General features: G+C 43.8%; 1 protein-coding gene across 4 annotated transcripts in view; it reads left to right on the top strand.

Moving 5' to 3' along the window:
* The window catches only part of LOC121552314 (filamin-A-interacting protein 1), a 43541-nt gene extending 25700 nt beyond the window's left edge, over positions 1–17841 (top strand). Inside the window, exons 5-8 of one of the 4 annotated variants that reach the window (XM_041865123.1) lie at positions 2095–4927; positions 5206–5270; positions 6004–6061; positions 16903–17841. In XM_041865123.1, coding sequence (XP_041721057.1) covers positions 2095–4927; positions 5206–5270; positions 6004–6061; positions 16903–16923 — 2977 coding nt within the window. In that variant the 3' untranslated portion in view covers positions 16924–17841. Of the gene's footprint in view, positions 1–852; positions 1028–2094; positions 4928–5205; positions 5271–6003; positions 6404–16902 lie in introns of those variants that run through there. The other 3 variants (XM_041865124.1, XM_041865125.2, XM_041865122.2) reach the window with 3 other exon arrangements.
* The last annotated feature ends 4254 nt before the right edge of the window (positions 17842–22095 follow it).

Below are 22095 nucleotides of genomic sequence, written 5' to 3'. Positions count from 1 at the left end.
AAGGGACAGAAGATTATGAACTAGAGAGTCTGGCACTAGTGTGACATTGTTCTCCCCAAAACAACATTTTCCCCTTGTTGCCTTGTTTCTATGGAAACACATGACATACAAGAGGCAATTGGGTCAGGCAAGACACCAGCTTGCCCACATGTACATATTACTTCAACTACCTCAACTAGCCGGTGCCCCCGCACATTGACTCTGCACCGGTACCCCCCCTGTATATATAGCCTCCCTACTGTTATTTTATTTTACTTCTGCTCTTTTTTTCTCAACACTTTTTTTGTTGTTGTTTATTTTTACTTTTTTTGTTAAAAAGAAATGCACTGTTGGTTAAGGGCTGTAAGTAAGCATTTCACTGTAATGTCTGCACCTGTTGTATTCGGCGCATGTGGCCAAAATTTGATTTGATTTGTATGGGAAGTGGAAAGACACTCTGCTAACTTAGTATCACTTTACCTCTGGTCTAAAAAGCTGCTGCAAATCTACTGTATTTCTCACAAATACAATTCCCCTTCTCTGTTGGGGGGGAGAGAGAGAGAGAGAGAGAGAGAGAGAGAGAGAGAGAGAGAGAGAGAGAGAGAGAGAGAGAGAGAGAGAGAGAGAGAGAGAGAGAGAGAGAGAGAGAGAGAGAGAGAGAGAGAGAGAGAGAGAGAGAGAGAGAGAAAAGAAAGAGGGGAACAGGAAAGATAGTGTGACAAGCCTTCCCCCCTGGCTTGGGCTCCTCCTCTGTGCCCAAAAAAGGGCAGCACCATTCTGTGCCATAAATGGGAGGAGGGATGACATCACCACCCGCTAGTGGAGCAGGGCTAGTTTTACACAACATTCACCTTTCATTGTCCATTGATGACATGTTTGGAATGTGATGGCTAAGTCCCTGTGGAGTGGGGGCCCTCTCATGACCCTGTGAGAGAGGGCCGCCTCCTGCATGCCTGCCTGCCTGCCTGCATACAGCTCAGCTCCTGCACTATCCAAAACACACTAGGCATGGACCTACCTGCTATGCATCCCTCCTGACTAGCAGTTGGTAAGTCTGAGAGTTTGAGCTGTTGAAACTTTAAGAAAACAGCACAATCTGGCTGCTATCATTGTTGTTAGACCGGCTCCTGGTCGATTTGGGTAACGTGCCATGCAGGGAGAATGTTTGTAATGCAAAGTAACAGGCTTCAACAAAGGACAATGATGTGCAGGACTCCTGATTATAATGAGTTTCTAGTGTGTCCACCATATGGAGGGGACCTGTTGCAGGCAGCAGACTCTCTCTATAGCAGTTGGACAGAGAGACTCCCACAGAGATTAGTTAAACATCTACTAACATTATTCCGTTAAGGTTCACTCGGTGTCCCTAGGTTGGCAGTGTGCCACATTAAGGACAATGGTTGTGTTTTTATAGTTTAGCTAGCATATCTCTGATGTTGTGGTACTTTGCTCGGTGTGAAGTGCAGGGTTACGGGTTACCCCTGTTGGGGAGAATCACATGAGGGTTCAGGCTTCTAATCTGCCCTCCCTCCCTCCTTTGTTCCCTCTCCTATCATGCCTTTGCCATCTCTTCTGCTTGCCTGACTCCCATCCCAGCTCCCACCACTGCCCACGGGGCTCTGGGCTGGGGGTAAGGAACTCATTCTGAGTCTGGTCAGGCTCCTCTAATCTGGGAACTACAGAGATGTGCAAGTGCACACTAACAGGACAATCTATACAGTATAGTTCAATTCAGTGTCTCACATGCTACCTATCACAAATAAATGTTTTGAATGTTGGTCAACTTTGGAGATTTGTGAGAAATGATAAGAGTTAGAAAACTTTTTTCATTCATTCTGTTAATTTTTATTTTGTATTTGTACTTTACAAACTCAAATAGGTTCAATAGTTGTAAGTACTATGTAGCAGTAGGTAACTACAGTGCTCCTGTACACTGTTCCTGTGGATGTAATTACAATTTAGTATATACAAAGTTTCACAGTGTCTTAATATAGAGGGGGGATCAATCATTATTATATCAGGTGCAAAATCTCAAATAGAGAATTACAATTTCAATCACACTTCATATCTCGCTCACTCCCTCTCTCTCTGTCACTTTCTCTCTCCCTCTCCCAGATTAAAGAGGCTGCTGGAGCAGGAGAAGGTGTACCAGGCTCGTAAAGACAAGGATCAGAGCAGGAGGCTAGAGAAGGTCCGTGAGGAGCTGGTCAAACTCAAGTCCTTTGTCCTGATGCTGGTGGACGAGCGGCAGCTCCACATCGAGCAGATCGACCAGCAGAGCCAGAAGGTCCAGGACCTCAGCAGCGAGCTCCAGGAGAGAGAACACCGACTGGTCGCTGTCAGCGGCAACGCCAAGGAGGACAGCCAGAAGGTCCTCAAACTTGAGGCGGAGCTAGAGTGCAAAGCCGCCAAGTTCACCCAGGAGCGTGAGGCGATGACTGCCAAGCTGGCCAACCAGGAGTCCCAGAGCCGCCAGCTCCGCCTGAAGCTGGCAGGCCTGGCCCACAGGATCGAGGAGCTGGAGGAGAGCAACAAGGCACTGCAGAAGTCAGAGGAAGACCTCCTGGAGCTGAGGGACAAGATCAGTAAGGGTGAGTGTGGGAACTCCAGCCTCATGGCGGAGCTGGAGACACTGCGCAAGAGAGTCCTGGAGATGGAGGGCAAGGACGAGGAGATCACCAAGACGGAGAGCCAGGCCAGGGAGCTGAGGAAGAGGCTACAGGATGAGGAGACCACCGGCCGGGAGCTGAGGCTGGAGGTGGAGAAACTGCAGAAGAGAATGGTGGAGCTGGAGAAACTGGAGGGGGCTTTCAACACGAGCAAATCAGAGTGTGCAACACTCCATATTAACATAGCAAGAGAGAAAGGACTGGCAAAGGACTTAGCTGGTGAGCTGGACACAGTGAAAAACCGTATGAAAGAACTGGAGAACTCTGAGTCGAGACTTGAGAAAGCAGAGATGGGCCTAAAGGATGACCTGATGAAGCTGAAGTCATTTACAGTGATACTAGTGGATGAGAGGAAGAACATGACTGAGAGAATTAAACAGGAGGAGCTAAAGAGTGACGATTTAAATAAGATGTTCAAAACTGAGCAGGGTAAGGTTATGGAGGTCACAGAAAAGTTGATTGAGGAGAGCAAAAAATTCCTCCGACTGAAATCAGAAATGGAGGTAAAAGTGACGTTTCTTACTAAAGAGAAAGATGAACTGAAAACGAAACTCGCAAGTGAAGAGGAAAAATGCAGGGATCTTAGCTTCAAGGTCGGCGTGATGAAAAATCGGATGAAGGGGCTAGAGGAGGCAGAAAGAGAATCATTAAAAAGCAGAGCTAATAAGGACAAGAGATCCCTAGACGAGCACAACAAAGTCAAGGAGCTAACGCAGGAAATCGAAAGACTCAAAAACCACCTTAAACAGCTAGAGGTGGTGGAAGGTGACCTGATGAAGACAGAGGACGAGTACGAATTACTGGAGAAGAAGTTCCGAACGGAGCAGGACAAGGCCAATGCCCTCGCTCAGCTGCTGGATGAGATGAAGAGTCAGACTGCCATGAACAAGGCCATAGAGAAGGGAGAGGCAGTGAGCCAGGAGGCTGAGTTGAGGATGCGCTGCAAAATAGAAGAGGCCAGAGACCTGCAGGCAGACGTCCAGGCCCTCAAAGAGAAGATCCACGAGCTGATGAACAAGGAGGACCAGCTCTCCCAGCTGCAGGTGGACTACTCCCTCCTCCAGCAGAGGTTCCTGGAGGAGGAGGACAAGAAGAAGAACCTGAGCCAGGAAGTGGTCAACCTCACCAAAGAGCTGGAGGTCACCAAGCGCTACAGCCGCGCCCTGCGTCCCAGTATGAATGGGAGGAGGATAGTAGACGTCCCAGTCACCTCCACCGCAGTGCAAACAGACGTAGTGATCAATGAGCTGGCTGAGGAGGACACACCTGCAGTATTCATCAGGAAATCTGTCCTGGAGGAGAACCATATCATGAGCAACCTGAGGCAGAGGGGTCTAAAAAAGCCTGCAACCGTGCTGGAGCGCTACCCCCCTGCAGCCACCGATCTGGGCATGAGAAAATCTTGGATACCCTGGATGAAAAAGAATGATGCGGTGACAATCACTCAGACCACCCCAGAGAAGACCCCAACCCCTCAGGTTAACGGGAAATCTTCGCCTCATCCACCCGAGCTGACCATGTCCCAAAAGCCAGGCCAGCCTCTGCACATCCGAGTGACCCCCGATCACGAGAAAAGCACTGCCTCCTTGAAGATCACCGGCCCTCGTGCTGAGGACTTCTTCTCCAGCGCCACCATCATCCCCACCCTGGGCCTTCAGAGGCCCCGCATCACCATTGTTCCCAAGCCCACCACTGTGTCCTCAAAGAGCAAGCCAGGTGAGGGCATGATGGGGGGGCCTGAGCGGTGCAAGTCTCCAGTCACCATCACCACCATCTCCAGGGCCAAGTCCCCAGACAGGAGTAAGGGTTCCTCCTACTCAGACTCGAACAGACCCCTCTTCCCCGTCCCCATCATCACAGTGAAAACCACTCCAGTGGCAGAGGCCTTTGCCTCCGCCTCCCCTGAGCCCCATGACATGAGCACCATGGGCCGGGCTGTGTTCAAGGTGACCCCAGAGAAGCAGACGGTGCCCTCGCCTGTCAGAAACTACAACTCCAACGCCAGTATCATCACCACCACAGAGGACAACAAGATCCACATCCACCTGGGAGCTCAGTTCAAGAGGCCATCGAACCGCAGCAGTAGCAGCCCCACAGTGACAGTCAGGCCCCTTAGTGTGAGCACAGAGAGCAAGGAGGCACCGACGGATACGGTGCTGCGCTCCCCGCGTCACCCCAACAACACCACCGTGCCTGGGAAGACCACGCCCAGCAAATTGACCAGCAGCATCACCATCACCCCCATCACATCTGCCCTCTCCAGGCCAACTCAGTCTGTGGTGAGTATTCAAAATCTAGTATATTTACATAAACCCTCTATTCATTCTGCCGTCTATCTCTCTCTCTGTCCCTTTCTATGATGATTTGAACAAGGGCTGTCTCACTAACAGAGATACTTTTTATTGCACAATTTAGAAATTGATTGGATGTAACCATTTACAGCTGGTAGGCTAAGTACATTCTATTCCATTGTTAGTAATAAAGTATGTATGTTCAATTATGTGACTTTCTTTTCAGATAAAAAAATCTAAATGATATCCAATCTTCTATATTTCAGTTGCTTCTTAAATGTTTCAAAATGATATCAGGTGGGGTCTGCTCCCTAGATAGCACTCTTTCCAGGTATACCAAAATAAATACACTTCTTATATTACATATTACCAATACTAACACCGGAATGAATTGACATGCATATCCCCAACTTAGAAGGCCACTCTCAAAGGGCCTTGTTTTGACACACCTGTTTCTACTGGCACAAACTGACATGTTCCTTCCTTTTAACCCAAAATGGACCAGTGATGACCAATTTGGATGTTTGACTACTAAAGTGGGCTTACCTGCTCATCACCAATAACACCAGCTTACTGTAGTGTATAATATATTATCCCAAGTTCTGTTAATTCAACCTAAACTATTTTTGGGATGCTAGCTTTGAAATGCACTTTCCTAATGCTGTGAAGGGTGAGGTGAGCTATGGTAACTATGGTAACACTGTGGCATTTAATACAGCTAGATTTAAATAAGCTCTTTATGGATGGAAGCTTTTTGAAAGATAAGAAATGTAACACTTCAATTCTATTGCAATTCTAATCAAAATCAATATCCAAGATGGCCAACTCTTGTCATCCCTCTTGAATCGGTGTGAATGTATTTCTTTAATTTACATGTATGACAAAACAGTGGTCTCACAGCAACAAGTATATAGCTTGCCAGCTTGAATTTGCTTCCACCAAATGTACACAAAGTAAATTGTTGTTGTTGTTGCTATTGTGCTTGTCTATGATACTATGATAATAATACTTGAAAAAACCTTTTCTGTCTGTGCTTTTGTCTTACTTTGTGTGATTCCTTTCAGCCCGGGGCGGATGTGCAGTCATCTCGGGCCGCGGCCACACGAATCCCTATGCCAAAAGGTATGAAAACAGGCAAGGCAGTTGTGACAGGCGTGTCCACTGTGACACGGTTAGAGTCGCGAACCGAGCGCCAGTCAATGAAAATTGAACTGAGGAGGTCGACAGTCTGCAGCTCTACCTCCTCAGGGGGAGGGAAGTGCTGAGGGCCACATGCTACCCCCACTATCTATCTATGGACTCAGAGTCACCCATGATTAAATTCTGACCAGTCCGTTGCCGGCCAAAAACAAATACACACAGGAACACAGAAAACACACAATAGCTCTATCACAGACACACATACAGTGCTATGAAAAAGTATTTGCCCCCTTTCTAATTTTCTCTACTTTTGCATATTTGTGATACTGAATGTTATCAGATCTTCAACCAAAACCTAATATTAGATAAAGGGAACATAAGCGAACAAATAACACAACAATTACATATTTATTTCATAAACAAAGTTATGCAACACCTAATTCCCCTGTGTGAAAAAAAGTAATTGCCCCCTTACACTCAATAACTGGTTGTGCCACCTTTAGCTGCAATGACTCCAACCAAATGCTTCCTGTAGTTGTTGATCAGTCTCTCACGTCGCTGTGGAGGAATTTTGGCACACTCTTCCATGCAGAACTGCTTTAACTCAGTGACGTGTGGGTTTTCAAGCATGAACTGCTCGTTTCAAGTCCTGCCACAACATCTCAATTGGGATTAGGTCTGGACTTTGACTAGGCCATTCCAAAACATCCAATTTGTTGCTTTTTAGCAATTTTCATGTAGACTTGATTGTGTGTTTTGGATCATTGTCTGGCTGCATGACCCAGCTGCGCAAATACTTTTTCATAGCACTGTACATGTCCCTTTTCAACTTTTCAAACACTGGGGCAAAGCACATTGAAATGAGATTGTATTGTAGTTATGTTTTCCCAAAATATTTTTATATTCATGTTGATTTCGATCAGGCTGTGTGGCATGTTGACCAGAATGCATTTCCATGCATGTTTTAATCTACCCAGAATGCAATGCTTTTTGTTTTGATTGACACAATGTTATTAATCCCTCATCAGGCTTGTTGTCACACTGAGAGTTGTTGATATTTTTTGTTCCATAATTCATGTTGTTAAAGGTCTAATGCAGCCATTTTTATCTCAATATCAAATCATTTCTGGGTAACAATTAAGTACCTTACTGTGATTGTTTTCAATTAAAATGGGCAAAAATAAACAAAAATAGCTTCTTAGCAAAGGGCAATTTCTCAAGCAAGAATTTGTGGGAATGGTCTGAATCGGGAGAGGAAAACTGAACGTTTGACTAATTACACTAAAAGGGCATTATCATCATATTCACAGTATTATTTCAACCTCATAGTGTGGAAATATATATAAAACACAGGATAGTCACATTTTTGACTGCACTGGGCCTTTAATATTCTTTTTGTTTCACCATTTCTTATGGAGGTTTCGGAAAACGGTAGCTTCGTGTGTAAAATACCTTTTGATCAGTCATCAACAACACAAATTTGTGGCACAAAAAAATTAAGTATTTTTCTTTGGAATAAAGTATGACTGTTGTTTGTTTATATTATTCATGTTGCGATATTACAATGCAAAATCTTCTTGATGTTCACTAAATAAATAATTTTGTGAAAGCAGGAGAGTAACGATCAGGAAACCTTCCATAGTGTTTGATCCATACTGCTCTCATAGAGGACTCATCTTTATATCTGTGCCATTATAGCGTCTGTGACAGCATGGGCAGCGCCATCGAGGCTACAACCCATTGAAATCCTCACCCAGTTGACTACTTTGACTACTGTAAAATGGCGCAAGCATGGTGGAAGCCCTCAATGGCAATGTCCATGCTAAAACGGGTTACATCCATGATGAGTCCTCTATCTATCTATCTCTGTGACTGCTCTGTAAAATGGCTTACAGCATGTTAGAGAATACTAAGCAAAAGCAAAAATAAACTCTTCATCTGTAATCTTGCATGTTCGAAATTTACTGGGTGGGAGGGGCTGGTCCAACTCAAGGTGTCATTAAAAAACAAAATGCACCCCCCTCCCTAAAGTAAAAAATGTTTTCACATGACCCTCCCCTTGTACTGGAAAATAAATTTAACACCCTCCCCTCTCATAGAATCATACAATTAACTAAAGATAATGTTTACAACCACAAATAACAATAACTGTAGCGACCCTGTGTTTATAAAATACTTTGCCACTTCAGCATGCTTTTGTGGCACAGTTGATGCCACGCAGGGCTACGGGCCATAAGGTTGAGGGTTCGCCGACCACCACAGACGAGCTCACTCTCCCTGCATGTTTCATTACACTACGATCAGAGCCGGCTGCAGACACTGATCAGCTAGGGGGAAATCCGATTTTCTACATTTTGATGCCATATTTGTAATTATATAAAATATATGCAACAAATTTTCCACCAACAGGTTTCTGTGCCAATCCACCACACAACCAAGAAACAAAGTATACCGACTTCGGGCACTTCAATATCCTAGGTTGCATTTTTAACACCACAATAAATAGACTGTGTCAATCTGGACAAACAGAACATACATCCCTCCCTACCTTGTAGGCTTACCCAGTATCGAAGACTTGACAATCTCAGAATGTCATTAAACTTTTTGGTGTTTTGTAACAAATTGGCCGCTGCACACTTTGGATTGATTGATATATTTTATTTGTCAGTAAAAAAAAATACATATATACACACAAATATTTGTTTAAGTGACCGGGATTGCATAATAAAGTCGGGGACTTATTTCCATTGTGATCCCTATTATTATTTGTAATAAATACATATACAATTACATAGATACAGACACATTACAGAGATAGAGACAAAACAATTCTCAACCTCCAGATAAGTATGAGGGGGGAGTTTAAGTACAATTCTTACAAGCTTGTTTTGGCTGGTCTGTAGTTTATTCTTTAGATGTTTGGGGCTGCTGGTGAACCATGATGTGCAGGCATAATCAACGTGACATTGGACTAGCACACTTGCCAGAGTGTTTGGGTGTCTATAGCTAGGTTTCCATCCAATTGGCGATAGATTTTCATGTGAATATTCAAAAATCTTCATAAGGCTACTTTCCTAAAACAATACTTTTCCACCTCACGGTTCAGCTGTTAGAGATTTGACCACTAAATGTATCAGGGTATTGCATGCAAAGGCCTATAGGCTTAGGTGTCCACTGTATGATTTTTATATGTACACAATACTAGTCAAAGGTTTGGACACACCTACTCATTCAAGGGTTTTTCTCTATTTTTACTATTTTCTACCTTGTAGAATAATAGTGAAGACATCAAAAATATGAAATAACACATATGGAATCATGTAGTAAGCAAAAAAGTGTTAAACAAATCAAAATATATTTGAGATTCTTCAAAGTAGCTAACCTTTGCCTTGATGACAGCTTTGCACACTCTTGGCATTCTCTCAACCAGCTTCATTACATTTACATTTGAGTCATTTAGCAGACGCTCTTATCCAGAGCGACTTACAGTTAGTGAGTGCATACATTATTATCCTTTTGATTTTATTTTTTATACTGGCCCCCCGTGGGAAACGAACCCACAACCCTGGCGTTGCAAACGCCATGCTCTACCAACTGAGCTACCTCCCTGCCAGCCATTCCCTCCCCTACCCTGGGCCAATTGTGCACCGCCCCATGGGTCTCCCGGTCGCGGCCGGCTACGACAGAGCCTGGATTCGAACCAGGATCTCTAGTGGCACAGCTAGCACTGTGATGCAGTGCCTTAGACCACTGCGCCACTCGCAGTAGTCACTACTTCATGAGGTAGTCACCTGGAATGCATTTCAATTAACAGGTGTGCCTTGTTAAAAGTTAATTTGTGGAATTTCTTTCCTTCTTAATGCGTTTCAGCCAATCAGTTGTGTTGTGACAAGGTAGGGTTGATATACAGAAGATAGTCCTATTTGGTAAAAGACCAAGTCCATATTATGGCAAAAACAGCTCAAATAAGCAAAGAGAAACGACAGTCCATCATTACTTTAAGACATGAAGGTCAGTCAATCCGGAACATTTCAAGAACTTTGAACGTTTCTTCAAGTGCAGTCGCAAAAACCTTCAAGCGCTATGATGAAACTGGCTCTCATGAGGACTGCCACAGGAAAGGAAGCCCCAGAGTTACCTCTGCTGCAGAGGATAAGTTCATTAGAGTTACCAGCCTCAGAAATTGCAGCCCAAATAAATGCTTCACAGAGTTCAAGTAACAGACACATCTCAACATCAACTGTTCAGAGGAGACTGCGTGAATCAGGACTTCATGGTCGAATTGCTGCAAAGAAACCACTACTAAAGGACACCAATAATAAGAAGAGACTTGCTTGGGCCAAGAAACAAGAGCAATGGACATTAGACCGGTGGAAATCTGTCCTTTGGTCTGATAAGTCCAAATTTGAGATTTTTGGTTCCAACCGTTGTGTCTTTGTGAGACGCAGAGTAGGTGAACGGATGATCTCTGCATGTGTGCTTCCCACTTAACCAACATGGCTACCACATCATTCTGCAGCGATACGCCATCCCATCTGGTTTGCGCTAAGTGGGACTATTTTTTGTTTTTCAACAGGACAATGACCCAACACACAACAGGACAATGACTCAAATGAAGCACTGCCAATGGACTCTGGTCAAAAATAGTGCACTATGTAGAGAATAGGTTGCCAAGTACCTCACCGTTGAAGTATTGGCAAGGCAATAGGGTGCTATTTGGGACACACCCACAGTGAGGGTGAAAGACCAATAGAGTGAAAACAGGAAGAAACTGTTAATGTTTTGGCCCAGGTTCTTGATATGATCTAGTCCTTATGTATAACTCTTTCTGGAAGGGATTGATGGATGGAGGGGAAATGTGTTGTGTACCGCATTATCTCAGGGTTAGATCTAAAAAAAAGGAGCTTGTTGTCTATTCAGGACACAGAGGAGATTATATATCTCTATACAATATAGTTTTCATTCTTACATTTATGTTTTCTGCTTCAAGAGCACCCAGACTGTAAGGTGTAGCCTTGTCATTGAATTATCAAGTAATGTTTGAGTCAGATGCATTGCATCATCATACTTTAAATTCCAGCATTTGTCCCTATGTAGCCTGTCTCAAGATGATATGATGTTCTGATGTTGATCTATAGTTCCCTCTGGACAAATATGTACAGCTCAATCTGAAAACGCTAAATTGGAGAGTAAAAAATTATGAAGCAGTCTTTCTGATCTGATGACTAAATGCAATGTTATTTATATGGTAAATAATTAATTTTTACCTGGACTATGGACTTACAATAAGGTCCACTACATTTGGCTAGCGACCATCAAGGCCTACAGTATTTCCTCCAAATGGCTCCTGTTCCAAAAAGTATTTAAACAAGGATGTGAAAATGAAGTGCTGAGGGAAGGCAGGTCACAGGTCTGGATCCAGACAGAAAATAAATTCAACACAGGGTGGTGATGCTCTCATAGCCATGCACCAATTGATTAAACATACCCTCTAGAGCAGGGGTCCCCAAACTTTTTCCTGTGAGGGCCACATAACTTTTCCCTTCTCTGATGGGGGGCCGGTGTCAGTTTGTAACAGAAAAAGTGTGACGATCGTAGGAGAGCTTAAAACATTTATTGTTTCACACATAACCAAATAACCCTTTCCAGGTTCTTTACAGAAAAAAAGTCAGGAAACAAATAATAACACTATTAATGAAATAAATAATAACTAAATAACCCTCTCTGAGTTCTTCACAGAAAAAACAGGAAATAAATAACACTATTTATGAAATAAATAATAACTAAATAACTCTCTCTGGGTTCTTCATAGAAAAAAAAGCCATGGAACATTAACTTTCTGTTGTGCCATGCACAATCTTAACAGATAAAAGTTCAGCTCAGTTGTCAGAGCAGAATCTCTCTGACACATATGAGCAGTCTCTTAAAGTTCTTGTGTTCCTTCCTTATAATCCTTTTGTAGGTTCCAGTAGGCTTGTAGACACCGCTGTTTGCAGCTCTCTCTCATCAACTTCCCTGTGAAAACCACAAAGGAAGCAGGTTGAGAAACTGAACTAAGTGATACAGCACCTACACAGCACAATACATTTCACTACCAGTATGGTTGTAAAGATGGATTTTATCCCAGTAGATTTTATTATGATTATATTTGTTTATGCTCAGAATGACTCATTCAAGTCAGAAAAGTGAGCTTACCTATGTATGTTCATCAGTGTGAACTGTGGGCCTGCATCTGGCTGGTGAGAAGTTGAATATCAGGTTCCATTCTAGTTACAGCCAGTCTCAAGCACTGATGCAAATGTTCATCTGTCAATCTTGATCTCATCGGAGTTTTCAGCAGTTTCATGCGAGAAAAGGTTTTCTCGCAGATATACGTGCTGCCAAAAACTGTCGACATTTTCATTGCGTGTTTTTTGATGTTTGGATATGTGTCGTTTGGGAGGGCGGCATAGAAGTCAATGAGACTGTTGGGCTTGAATGCGTCTTTCAGAACATCACAGTTCTGTAACTCAGCCAACTCAAACTGATATGAAGGCTGGGCTTCATCAATGTCGGCAACAAAGGGGTTCTGAAAAAAGACGGATTTCTTTTGCATGAACATGTAGTTCACTGAATCGCACACCGAACTCCGCCTTCAGCATTTCCAGTGCTTCCACGCACTTTTCAGCTGGGAACGGGACCGCTGGGTTCTCTGTCGACAGGTTTTGGGTAGCAGGAAGATGGACGAAGTTGCGCTTTTCACTTGTTCCAAAAGCAGCGCTAATTTCACCTCAAATGCTTTTATGTGTGAATACATGTCGCAAATGAGTTTCCCCTCGCCTTGTAGCTGCAAGTTAAGGCTGTTAAGTATTTCTGTCACGTCTGTTAAAAATGCGAGTGCCATTTCCATTCTGGGTCGATCAGCTCTGGGACCGTTTTGTCTTTTAAATGAAGAAATGCGTTAATTTCGGGTAGCAGCTCGTAAAAACGCCTCAAAACTCTGCCCCGGCTCAGCCATCGGACCTCTGTGTAGTACAGCACATCTCCGTGCGTAGACTCCAGTTCAGACAGGAATTCTTGGAACTGCCTGTGTTTAAGTCCCTTTGCTCTGATGAAGTTTATGCACGACACCACAACCTTCATTACAGAATCCCACGTCAACACTTTGCAGCACAGTGCTTGCTGGTGAATTAGGCAGTGGACTCGTAGCGGGGCGGTGAGACCCCTTTTTCCAACTCCCGGTTCATGCGTCCTATTAGACCGCGAAGTTTCGCCCACCATGCTAGGAGCCCCGTCAGTCGTGATGCTAGCTAGCTTTGACCAGTCCAGGTCCAACTTCTCCATGGTTTGGCACACTTTGTCAAAAATATCCTCTCCCGTTGTAGTCCCTTTGAGACTTTGGAGGGCTGCCAGCTCCTCGCATATCTCAAAGTTTGCGCTAACTCCACGAATAAAAATGAGCAGTTGCGCTGTGTCTTGCACGTCCGTGCTCTCATCCAGTGCTAATGAAAAAAGTCAAATTCTTTCGTCTTCTGCTGCAGCTGGGCATATACATTACTCCCGATTTCTTCAATCGCGTCTGGTGATTGTACTCGCCCGACAGACTTACGGCATTAAATGCATCTTTCTTCTCGGGACACACCTCCTCCGCGACAGCATCCATACATTTCTTAACAAACTCTCCGTCAGTGAAAGGCTTACCGCTGCTTGCTATCAGTTCAGCAACCCGAAAGCTGGCCCGAACGGATGTATTCTGCTGAGATAGTAGTCCACTTTTTTAGCTTTGAGAGTTTGTCTGCTCGTATTTGGCCTTGCAAGCTATCGTACTTGTCTTTGTGACGGGATTCATAGTGTCGGCGAAGATTGTATTCTTTGAATACCGCCACCGTCTCTTGACAGATGAGACAAACAGCCTTTTCTTTGCATTGAACAAAAAAATAATCGTTTGTCCACTGCAGGTTAAATACCCTGCATTCTGAATCAATTTTTCTCTTACCTAACCTTTTCGCCATTATTCCGTTCTCTCTTTGACAGGGCCGGGCCTAGGATTTTTTTTCTGGAGGCCAAATAGGAAAAAAATCCGATAGCGTCTCTGGTATTGTTCAGAGGGCCGGGCCAAATGTGCTGACGGGCCGTATCCGGCCCGCGGGCCGTAGTTTGGTGACCACTGCTCTAGAGCAATTAAGAAATACTTATTTCTAACAAGCAGACTCCCGCTCTACAAAGCGATAACAAAAACCAGAGACTACTGCTCCCATGAGAACACATCCTCCTATCCTAATGAGCGGATGAACAAAGGTTTACTGAAGTGAAATGAGGCAAAATAAGAAAAAAACTTGCTGATGTCATGGTGCATGGGAGGGCATACCTGAATATTCAGTAAAGCAGGGCTACAGGAGGAGGGAGATGGGTACCAGACCCAATGGAAATAGTCTGCGTCCCAAATGGCACCAATTTCCCTATATAGTGCACTGTTTTTGACCAGACTCCTATGGGCCCTGGTCAAAACTAGTGCACTATATAGGGAATAGGATGCCATTTGGGACGCAGCCATAGAGAAGAGAAGGTGGTGATGGGTTAATGTAGGGTCTCCCTGCGAAGAGAAGCATCTGGAAACCAGGCCTGGGACAGTAAACATGAGTTAGCTGAAACACAGATTCACAACAAGTGAATTCCACTTTCACTCAGATGCATCCTGATCCTGCAAATTGTCGCCTGCCTTCACTTCCCTGGGGTTGTTTGACTGCCTTCACTTCCCTGGGGTTGTTTGACTGCCTTCACTTCCCTGGGGTTGTTTGACTGCCTTCACTTCCCTGGGGTTGTTTGACTGCCTTCACTTCCCTGGGGTTGTTTGACTGCCTTCACTTCCCTGGGGTTGTTTGACTAAGATTTTGGTGGAATAAAGTGTGTGTGTGGATGAATCTAATGATAACATTCTGCACACAAAGAATCATTAATGTTTTCAAAATAATAGTATCAGTAGTTTGACAGAGGACTCTGTCCTTGTCTTCTGTGTCCCAAATGGCACCCTATTCCCTATATAGTGCACAACTTTTGACCAGAACCCTATGGGCCTTGGTCAAAAGTAGTACATTATAAAGGGAATAGGGTGCCATTTGGGATGCAACCCTTACCTCTATTTGAGTATTTGTATTTATTATGGACCCCCATACTCTTCCTGGGGTCCAGCAATATTAAGGCAGTTTATACAATTTTAAAAACTGTACAATACATTCACAAAATTCACAACACACTGTGTGCCCTCAGGCCCCTACTCCACCACTACCACATATCTACGGTTCAAAATCCATGTGTATGTGTGTGTATGCATGTGTCTGTGCCTATGTTTGTGTTGCTTCACAGTCCCCGCTGTTCCATAAAGTGTTTTTTAATCTGTTTTAAAAAATCTCATTTTACTGCTTGCATCAATTACTTGATGTGGAATAGAGTTCCATGTAGTCATGGCTCTATGTAGTACTGTGCGCCTCCCATAGTCTGTTCTGGACTTAGGGACTGTGAAGAGACCTCTGGTGGCATGTCTTGTGGGGTATGCATGGGTGTCCGAGCTGTGCGCCAGTAGTTCAGACAGCTCGGTGCATTCAACATGTCAATACCTCTCATAAATACAAGTAGTGATGAAGTCAATCTCTCCTCCACTTTGAGCCAGGAGAGATTGACATGCATATTATTAATATTAGCTCTCTGTGTACATCCAAGGGCCAGCCGTGCTGCCCTGTTCTGAGCCAATTGCAATTTTCCTAAGTCCCTTTTTGTGGCACCTGACCACACGACTGAACAGTAGTCCAGGTGCGACAAAACTAGGGCCTGTAGGACCTGCCTTGTTGAAAGTGCTGTTAAGAAGGTAGAGCAGCGCTTTATTATGGACAAACCTCTCCCCATCTTAGCTACTGTTGTATCAATATGTTTTGACCATGACAGTTTACAATCATGGGTTACTCCAAGCAGTTTAGTCACCTCAACTTGCTCAATTTCCACATTATTTATTACAACATTTAGTTGAGGTTTAGGGTTTTGTGAATGATTTGTCCCAAAAACAATGCTTTTAGTTTTAGAAATATTTAGGACTAACTTATTCCTTGCCACCCACTCTGAAACTAACTGCAACTCTTTGTTAAGTGTTGCAGTGATTTCAGTCGCTGTATTAGCTGACATGTATAGTGTTGAGTCATCCGCATACATAGACACACTGGCTTTACTCAAAGCCAGTGGTATGTCATTAGTAAAGATTGAAAAAAGTAATGGCCCTAGACAGCTGCCCCGGGGAATTCCTGATTCTACCTGGATTATGTTGGAGAGGCTTCCATTAAAGAACACCCTCTGTGTTCTGTTAGACAGGTAACTCTTTGTCCACAATATAGCAGGGGGTGTAAAGCCATAACACATACGTTTTTCCAGCAGCAGACTATGATTGATAATGGAAAAAGCCACACTGAAGTCTAACTAAACAGCCCCCACAATCTTTTTATCATCAATTTATCTCAGCCAATCATCAGTCATTTGTGTAAGTGCGGTACTTGTTGAATGTCCTTCCCTATAAGCATGCTGAACATTTGTTCTCAATTTGTTTACTGTAAAATAGCATTGTATCTGGTCAAACACAATTTTTCCCTAAAGTTTACCAAGGGTTGGTAACAGGCTGATTGGTCAGCTATTTGAGTCAGTAAAGGGGGCTTTACTATTCTTAGGTAGCGGAATGACTTTTGCTTCCCTCCAAGCCTGGGGGCACACAGTAATGACCCTCATGTATTCACTGGTTGGTCTGAGTGAGGATACAATGGCACAGTATCACTCATGGTTCTTTTAATGATTTCTTGTCCCCACAGGAAATGTTGTGCACCATGTGATAGTTGAGCCCAGATGAGACAGTGATGTGGAACTTCCTTCACCTTCTCTGACAAGTGGCCTGCACTGCAACCATATGGCCAACTGTCAAACAACGATCAGCAAATAGACAGTCAGCACTTAGCAGACTGTCATGGAGATGATTTCTAACCTCGGGAGCACCTAACAAGGCTCTATTTTCAATTCTGTGGGTTTTCTGATAGCATTACCACTGGATTCTGGCTTACATCACTTTGCGAAGTAGGGCCACATGGAGTTGTTTAGGAGGTATGCAAAGTGTACTCTACAGTAGCTTTGGTCCAGGGTGTTACGTGTGGCTTGACCCTTCTTCAATGGAAGGCTTGACTCAAGCCACACGTAACACCCTGGATCAGAGCTAACTCTGCAGCGGTTTGTATGTGAGGAACGATACATGGCTAAGATTCACTTAAGAAGAGTAAGAAGTGAATCTCCCAGATGCCTAAGCTAACATCCCTGAGGAGGGGCAGTGGGTCAGTTATTTGTTTAGAAGACAGATATTTTATTGTGATGGTGTTGATAGATATTCACAGCAGTGCTAAAGAAGAATCACCTTTATTCGCCAAATACATTTCCATGTACAGGAATTTGACTCGGTGAAATGGTGCTGCTACAGAGTTACAGACAGTAAATAAATGGACAGACAAAAAATACAGACGCAGAATTTACACAATCCACATACAGTATGTACACAGGAGCTAAACACGATAGACTATACTATAAACGCTTCATAAGCTATATAATAAGCTACATTATAACTATGTGTAGAGATTGATGAATAAAAACAAATTAGAGAAACAATTTAACAGGATGATGTACAATGGGGGAAATGTACTGAACAAAAATATAAACGCAACATGTAAAGTTTTGGTCCCATGTTTCATGAACTGAAATAAAAGATCCAAGAAATGTTCCATATGCACAAAAAGCTTATTGTGCACTAATGTGTTTACATCCCTGTTAGTGAGCATTTCTCCTTTGCCAAGATATTCCATCCAATAAGCTAATTAAACAGCATGATCATTACACAGGTGCAGCCTTGTGCTGGGGACAATAAAATGCCACTCTAAAATGTGCAGTTTTGTCACACAACACAATGCCACAGATGTTTCAAGTTTTGAGGGAGCATGCAATTGGCATGCTGACTGTAGGAATGTCCACCACAGCTGTTGTCAGATAAATGTATGTTCATTTCTCTACAATAAGCCGCCTCCAACGTCGTTTTAGAGAATTTGGCAGTACATCCAACCGGCCTCACAACCACAGACCACATGTAACCACGCCAGCCCAGGACCTCCATATCCAGCTTATTCACCTGCGGGATCATCTGAGACCAGCCACCCGGACAGCTGATGAAACTGTGGGTTTGCACAACCGAAGAATTTCTGCACAAACTGTCAGAAACCATCTCATCTGCGTGCTCGTTGTCCTCACCAGGGACTTGACCTGACTAAAGTTCAGCGTCGTAACCGACTTCAGTGGGCAAATGCTCACCATCGATGGCCACTGGCAGTGTGCTCTTCACGGATCAATCCCGGTTTCAACTGTACTGGGCAGATGGCAGACAATGTGTATGGCATCGTGTGGGCGAGGGGTTTGCTGATGTCAACGTTGTGAACAGAGTGCCCCATGGTGGCGGTGGGGTTATGGCATGGGCAGGCATAAGCTACGGACAACGAACACAATTCAGATACTGTGTCAAGTACCTGAGGCCCATTGTCGTGCCATTCATCCGTCGCCATCACCTCATGTTTCAGCATGGTAATGCGCAGCCCCATGTCGCAAGGATCTGTACACAATTCCTGGAAGCTGAAAATGTTGCAGTTCTTCCATGGCCTGCATACTAACCAGACATGTCACCAATTGAGCATGTTTGGGATGCTCTGGATTAACATGTACGACAGCGTGTTCCAGTTCCCGCCAATATCCAGCAACATTGCACAGCCATTGAAGAGGAGTGGGACAACATTCCACAATCAACATTCTGATCAACTCTATGCGAAGGAGATGTGTTGCGCTGCATGAGACAAACGGTGGTCACACCAGATACTGACTGGTTTTCTGATCCTGCCAATACCTTTATTTTTAAAGGTATCTGTGTATTTTTAAAGGTATCTGTGTATTTTTTTAAAGTATCTGTGTATTCCCAGTCATGTGAAATCCATAGATTAATTTGACCTAATTAATTCATTTCAACTGACTGCTTTCCTTATATGAACTGTAACTCAGTAAAATATTTTAAATTGTTGCATGTTGCATTTAAATTTTTGTTCAGTGTACACTATATACTGTATGTGTGATAGAAACACAATACTGGTCACACCAAATGTACAGAGAGGGAAAAAAGTATTTGATCCCCTGCTGATTTTGTATGTTTGCCCACTGACGAAGAAATTATCAGTGTATAATTTTAATGGTAGGATTATTTGAACAGTGAGAGAGAGAGAATAACAACAAAAAATCCAGAAAAACGCATGTAAAAAATGTTACAAATTGATTAGCATTTTAATGAGGGAAATAAGTATTTGACCCCCTCTCAATCAGAAAGATTTCTGGCTCCCAGGTGTCTTTTATACAGGTAACGAGCTGAGATTAGGAGCACACTCTTAAAGGGAGTGCTCCTAATCTCCGTTTTTTTTACCTGTATAAAAGACACCTGTCCACAGAAGCAATCAATCAATCAGATTCCAAACTCTCCATCATGGCCAAGACCAAAGAGCTCTCCAAGGATGTCAGGGACAAGATTGTAGACCTACACAAGGCTGGAATGGGCTACAAGACCATCGCCAAGCAGCTTGGTGAGAAGGTGACAACAGTTGGTGCGATTATTCGCAAATGGAAGAAACACAAAAGAACTGTCAATCTCCCTCGGCCTGGGGCTCCATGCAAGATTTTACCTCGTGGAGTTGCAATGATCATGAGAATGGTGAGGAATCAGCCCAGAACTACACGGGAGGATCTTGTCAATGATCTCAAGGCAGCTGGGACCATAGTCACCAAGAAAACAATTGGTAACACACTACGCCGTGAAGGACTGAAATCCTGCAGCACCCGCAAGGTCCCCCTGCTCAAGAAAGCACATATACAGTGGGGAAAAAAAGTATTTAGTCAGCCACCAATTGTGCAAGTTCTCCCACTTAAAAAGATGAGAGAGGCCTGTAATTTTCATCATAGGTACACGTCAACTATGACAGACAAATTGAGGAAAAAAATCCAGAAAATCACATTGTAGGATTTTAATGAATTTATTTGCAAATGATGGTGGAAAATAAGTATTTGGTCACCTACAAACAAGCAAGATTTCTGGCTCTCACAGACCTGTACCTTCTTCTTTAAGAGGCTCCTCTGTCCTCCACTCGTTACCTGTATTAATGGCACCTGTTTGAACTTGTTATCAGTATAAAAAACACCTGTCCACAACCTCAAACAGTCACACTCCAAACTCCACTATGGCCAAGACCAAAGAGCTGTCAAAGGACACCAGAAACAAAATTGTAGACCTGCACCAGGCTGGGAAGACTGAATCTGCAATAGGTAAGCAGCTTGGTTTGAAGAAATCAACTGTGGGAGCAATTATTAGGAAATGGAAGACATACAAGACCACTGATAATCTCCCTCGATCTGGGGCTCCACGCAAGATCTCACCCCGTGGGGGCAAAATGATCACAAGAACGGTGAGCAAAAATCCCAGAACCACACGGGGGGACCTAGTGAATGACCTGCAGAGAGCTGGGACCAAAGTAACAAAGCCTACCATCAGTAACACACTACGTCGCCAGGGACTCAAATCCTGCAGTGCAAGACGTGTCCCCTGCTTAAGCCAGTACATGTCCAGGCCCGTCTGAAGTTTGCTAGAGTGCATTTGGATGATCCAGAAGAGGATTGGGAGAATGTCATATGGTCAGATGAAACCAAAATATAACTTTTTGGTAAAAACTCAACTCGTCGTGTTTGGAGGACAAAGAATGCTGAGTTGCATCCAAAGAACACCATACCTACTGTGAAGCATGGGGATGGAAACATCATGCTTTGGGGCTGTTTTTCTGCAAAGGGACCAGGACGACTGATCCGTGTAAAGGAAATAATGAATGGGGCCATGTATCGTGAGATTTTGAGTGAAAAACCTCCTTCCATCAGCAAGGGCATTGAAGATGAAACGTGGCTGGGTCTTTCAGCATGACAATGATCCCAAACACACCGCCCGGGCAACGAAGGAGTGGCTTCGTAAGAAGCATTTCAAGGTCCTGGAGTGGCCTAGCCAGTCTCCAGATCTCAACCCCATAGAAAATCTTTGGAGGGAGTTGAAAGTCTGTGTTGCCCAGCGACAGCCCCAAAACATCACTGCTCTAGAGGAGATCTGCATGGAGGAATGGGCAAAAATACCAGCAACAGTGTGTGAAAACCTTGTGAAGACTTACAGAAAACGTTTGACCTGTGTCATTGTCAACAAAGGGTATATAACAAAGTATTGAGAAACTTTTGTTATTGACCAAATACTTATTTTCCACCATAATTTGCAAATAAATTCATAAAAAATCCTACAATGTGATTTTCTGGAGAAAAAAAATCTCATTTCGTCTGTCATAGTTGACGTGTACCTATGATGAAAATTACAGGCCTCTCTCATCTTTTTAAGTGGGAGAACTTGCACAATTGGTGGCTGACTAAATACTTTTTTGCCCCACTGTACATGCCCTTCTGAATTTTGCCAATGAACATCTGAATGATTCAGAGGAGAACTGGGTGAAAGTGTTGTGGTCAGATGAGACCAAAATGGAGCTCTTTGGCATCAACTCAACTCGCCGTGTTTGGAGGAGGAGGAATGCTGCCTATGACCCCAAGATCACCATCCCCACCATCAAACATGGAGGTGGAAACATTATGCTTTGAGGGTGTTTTTCTGCTAAGGGGACAGGACAACTTCACTGCATCAAAGGGATGATGGATGGGGCCATGTACCGTCAAATCTTGGGTGAGAACCTCCTTCCCTCACCCAGGGCATTGAAAATGGGTTGTGGATGGGTATTCCAGCATTACAATGACCCAAAACACACGACCAAGGCAACAAAGGAGTGGCTCAAGAAGAAGCACATTAAGGTCCTGGAGTGTCCTAGCCAGTCTCCAGACCTTAATCCCATAGAAAATCTGTGGAGGGA

This window comes from Coregonus clupeaformis, chromosome 36 (assembly GCF_020615455.1).
Source record: "Coregonus clupeaformis isolate EN_2021a chromosome 36, ASM2061545v1, whole genome shotgun sequence".
Taxonomy (NCBI): Eukaryota; Metazoa; Chordata; class Actinopteri; order Salmoniformes; family Salmonidae; genus Coregonus; species Coregonus clupeaformis.
Note: the sequence above shows the minus strand (reverse complement) of the source record. Positions and strands in the feature narration are given on the sequence as shown.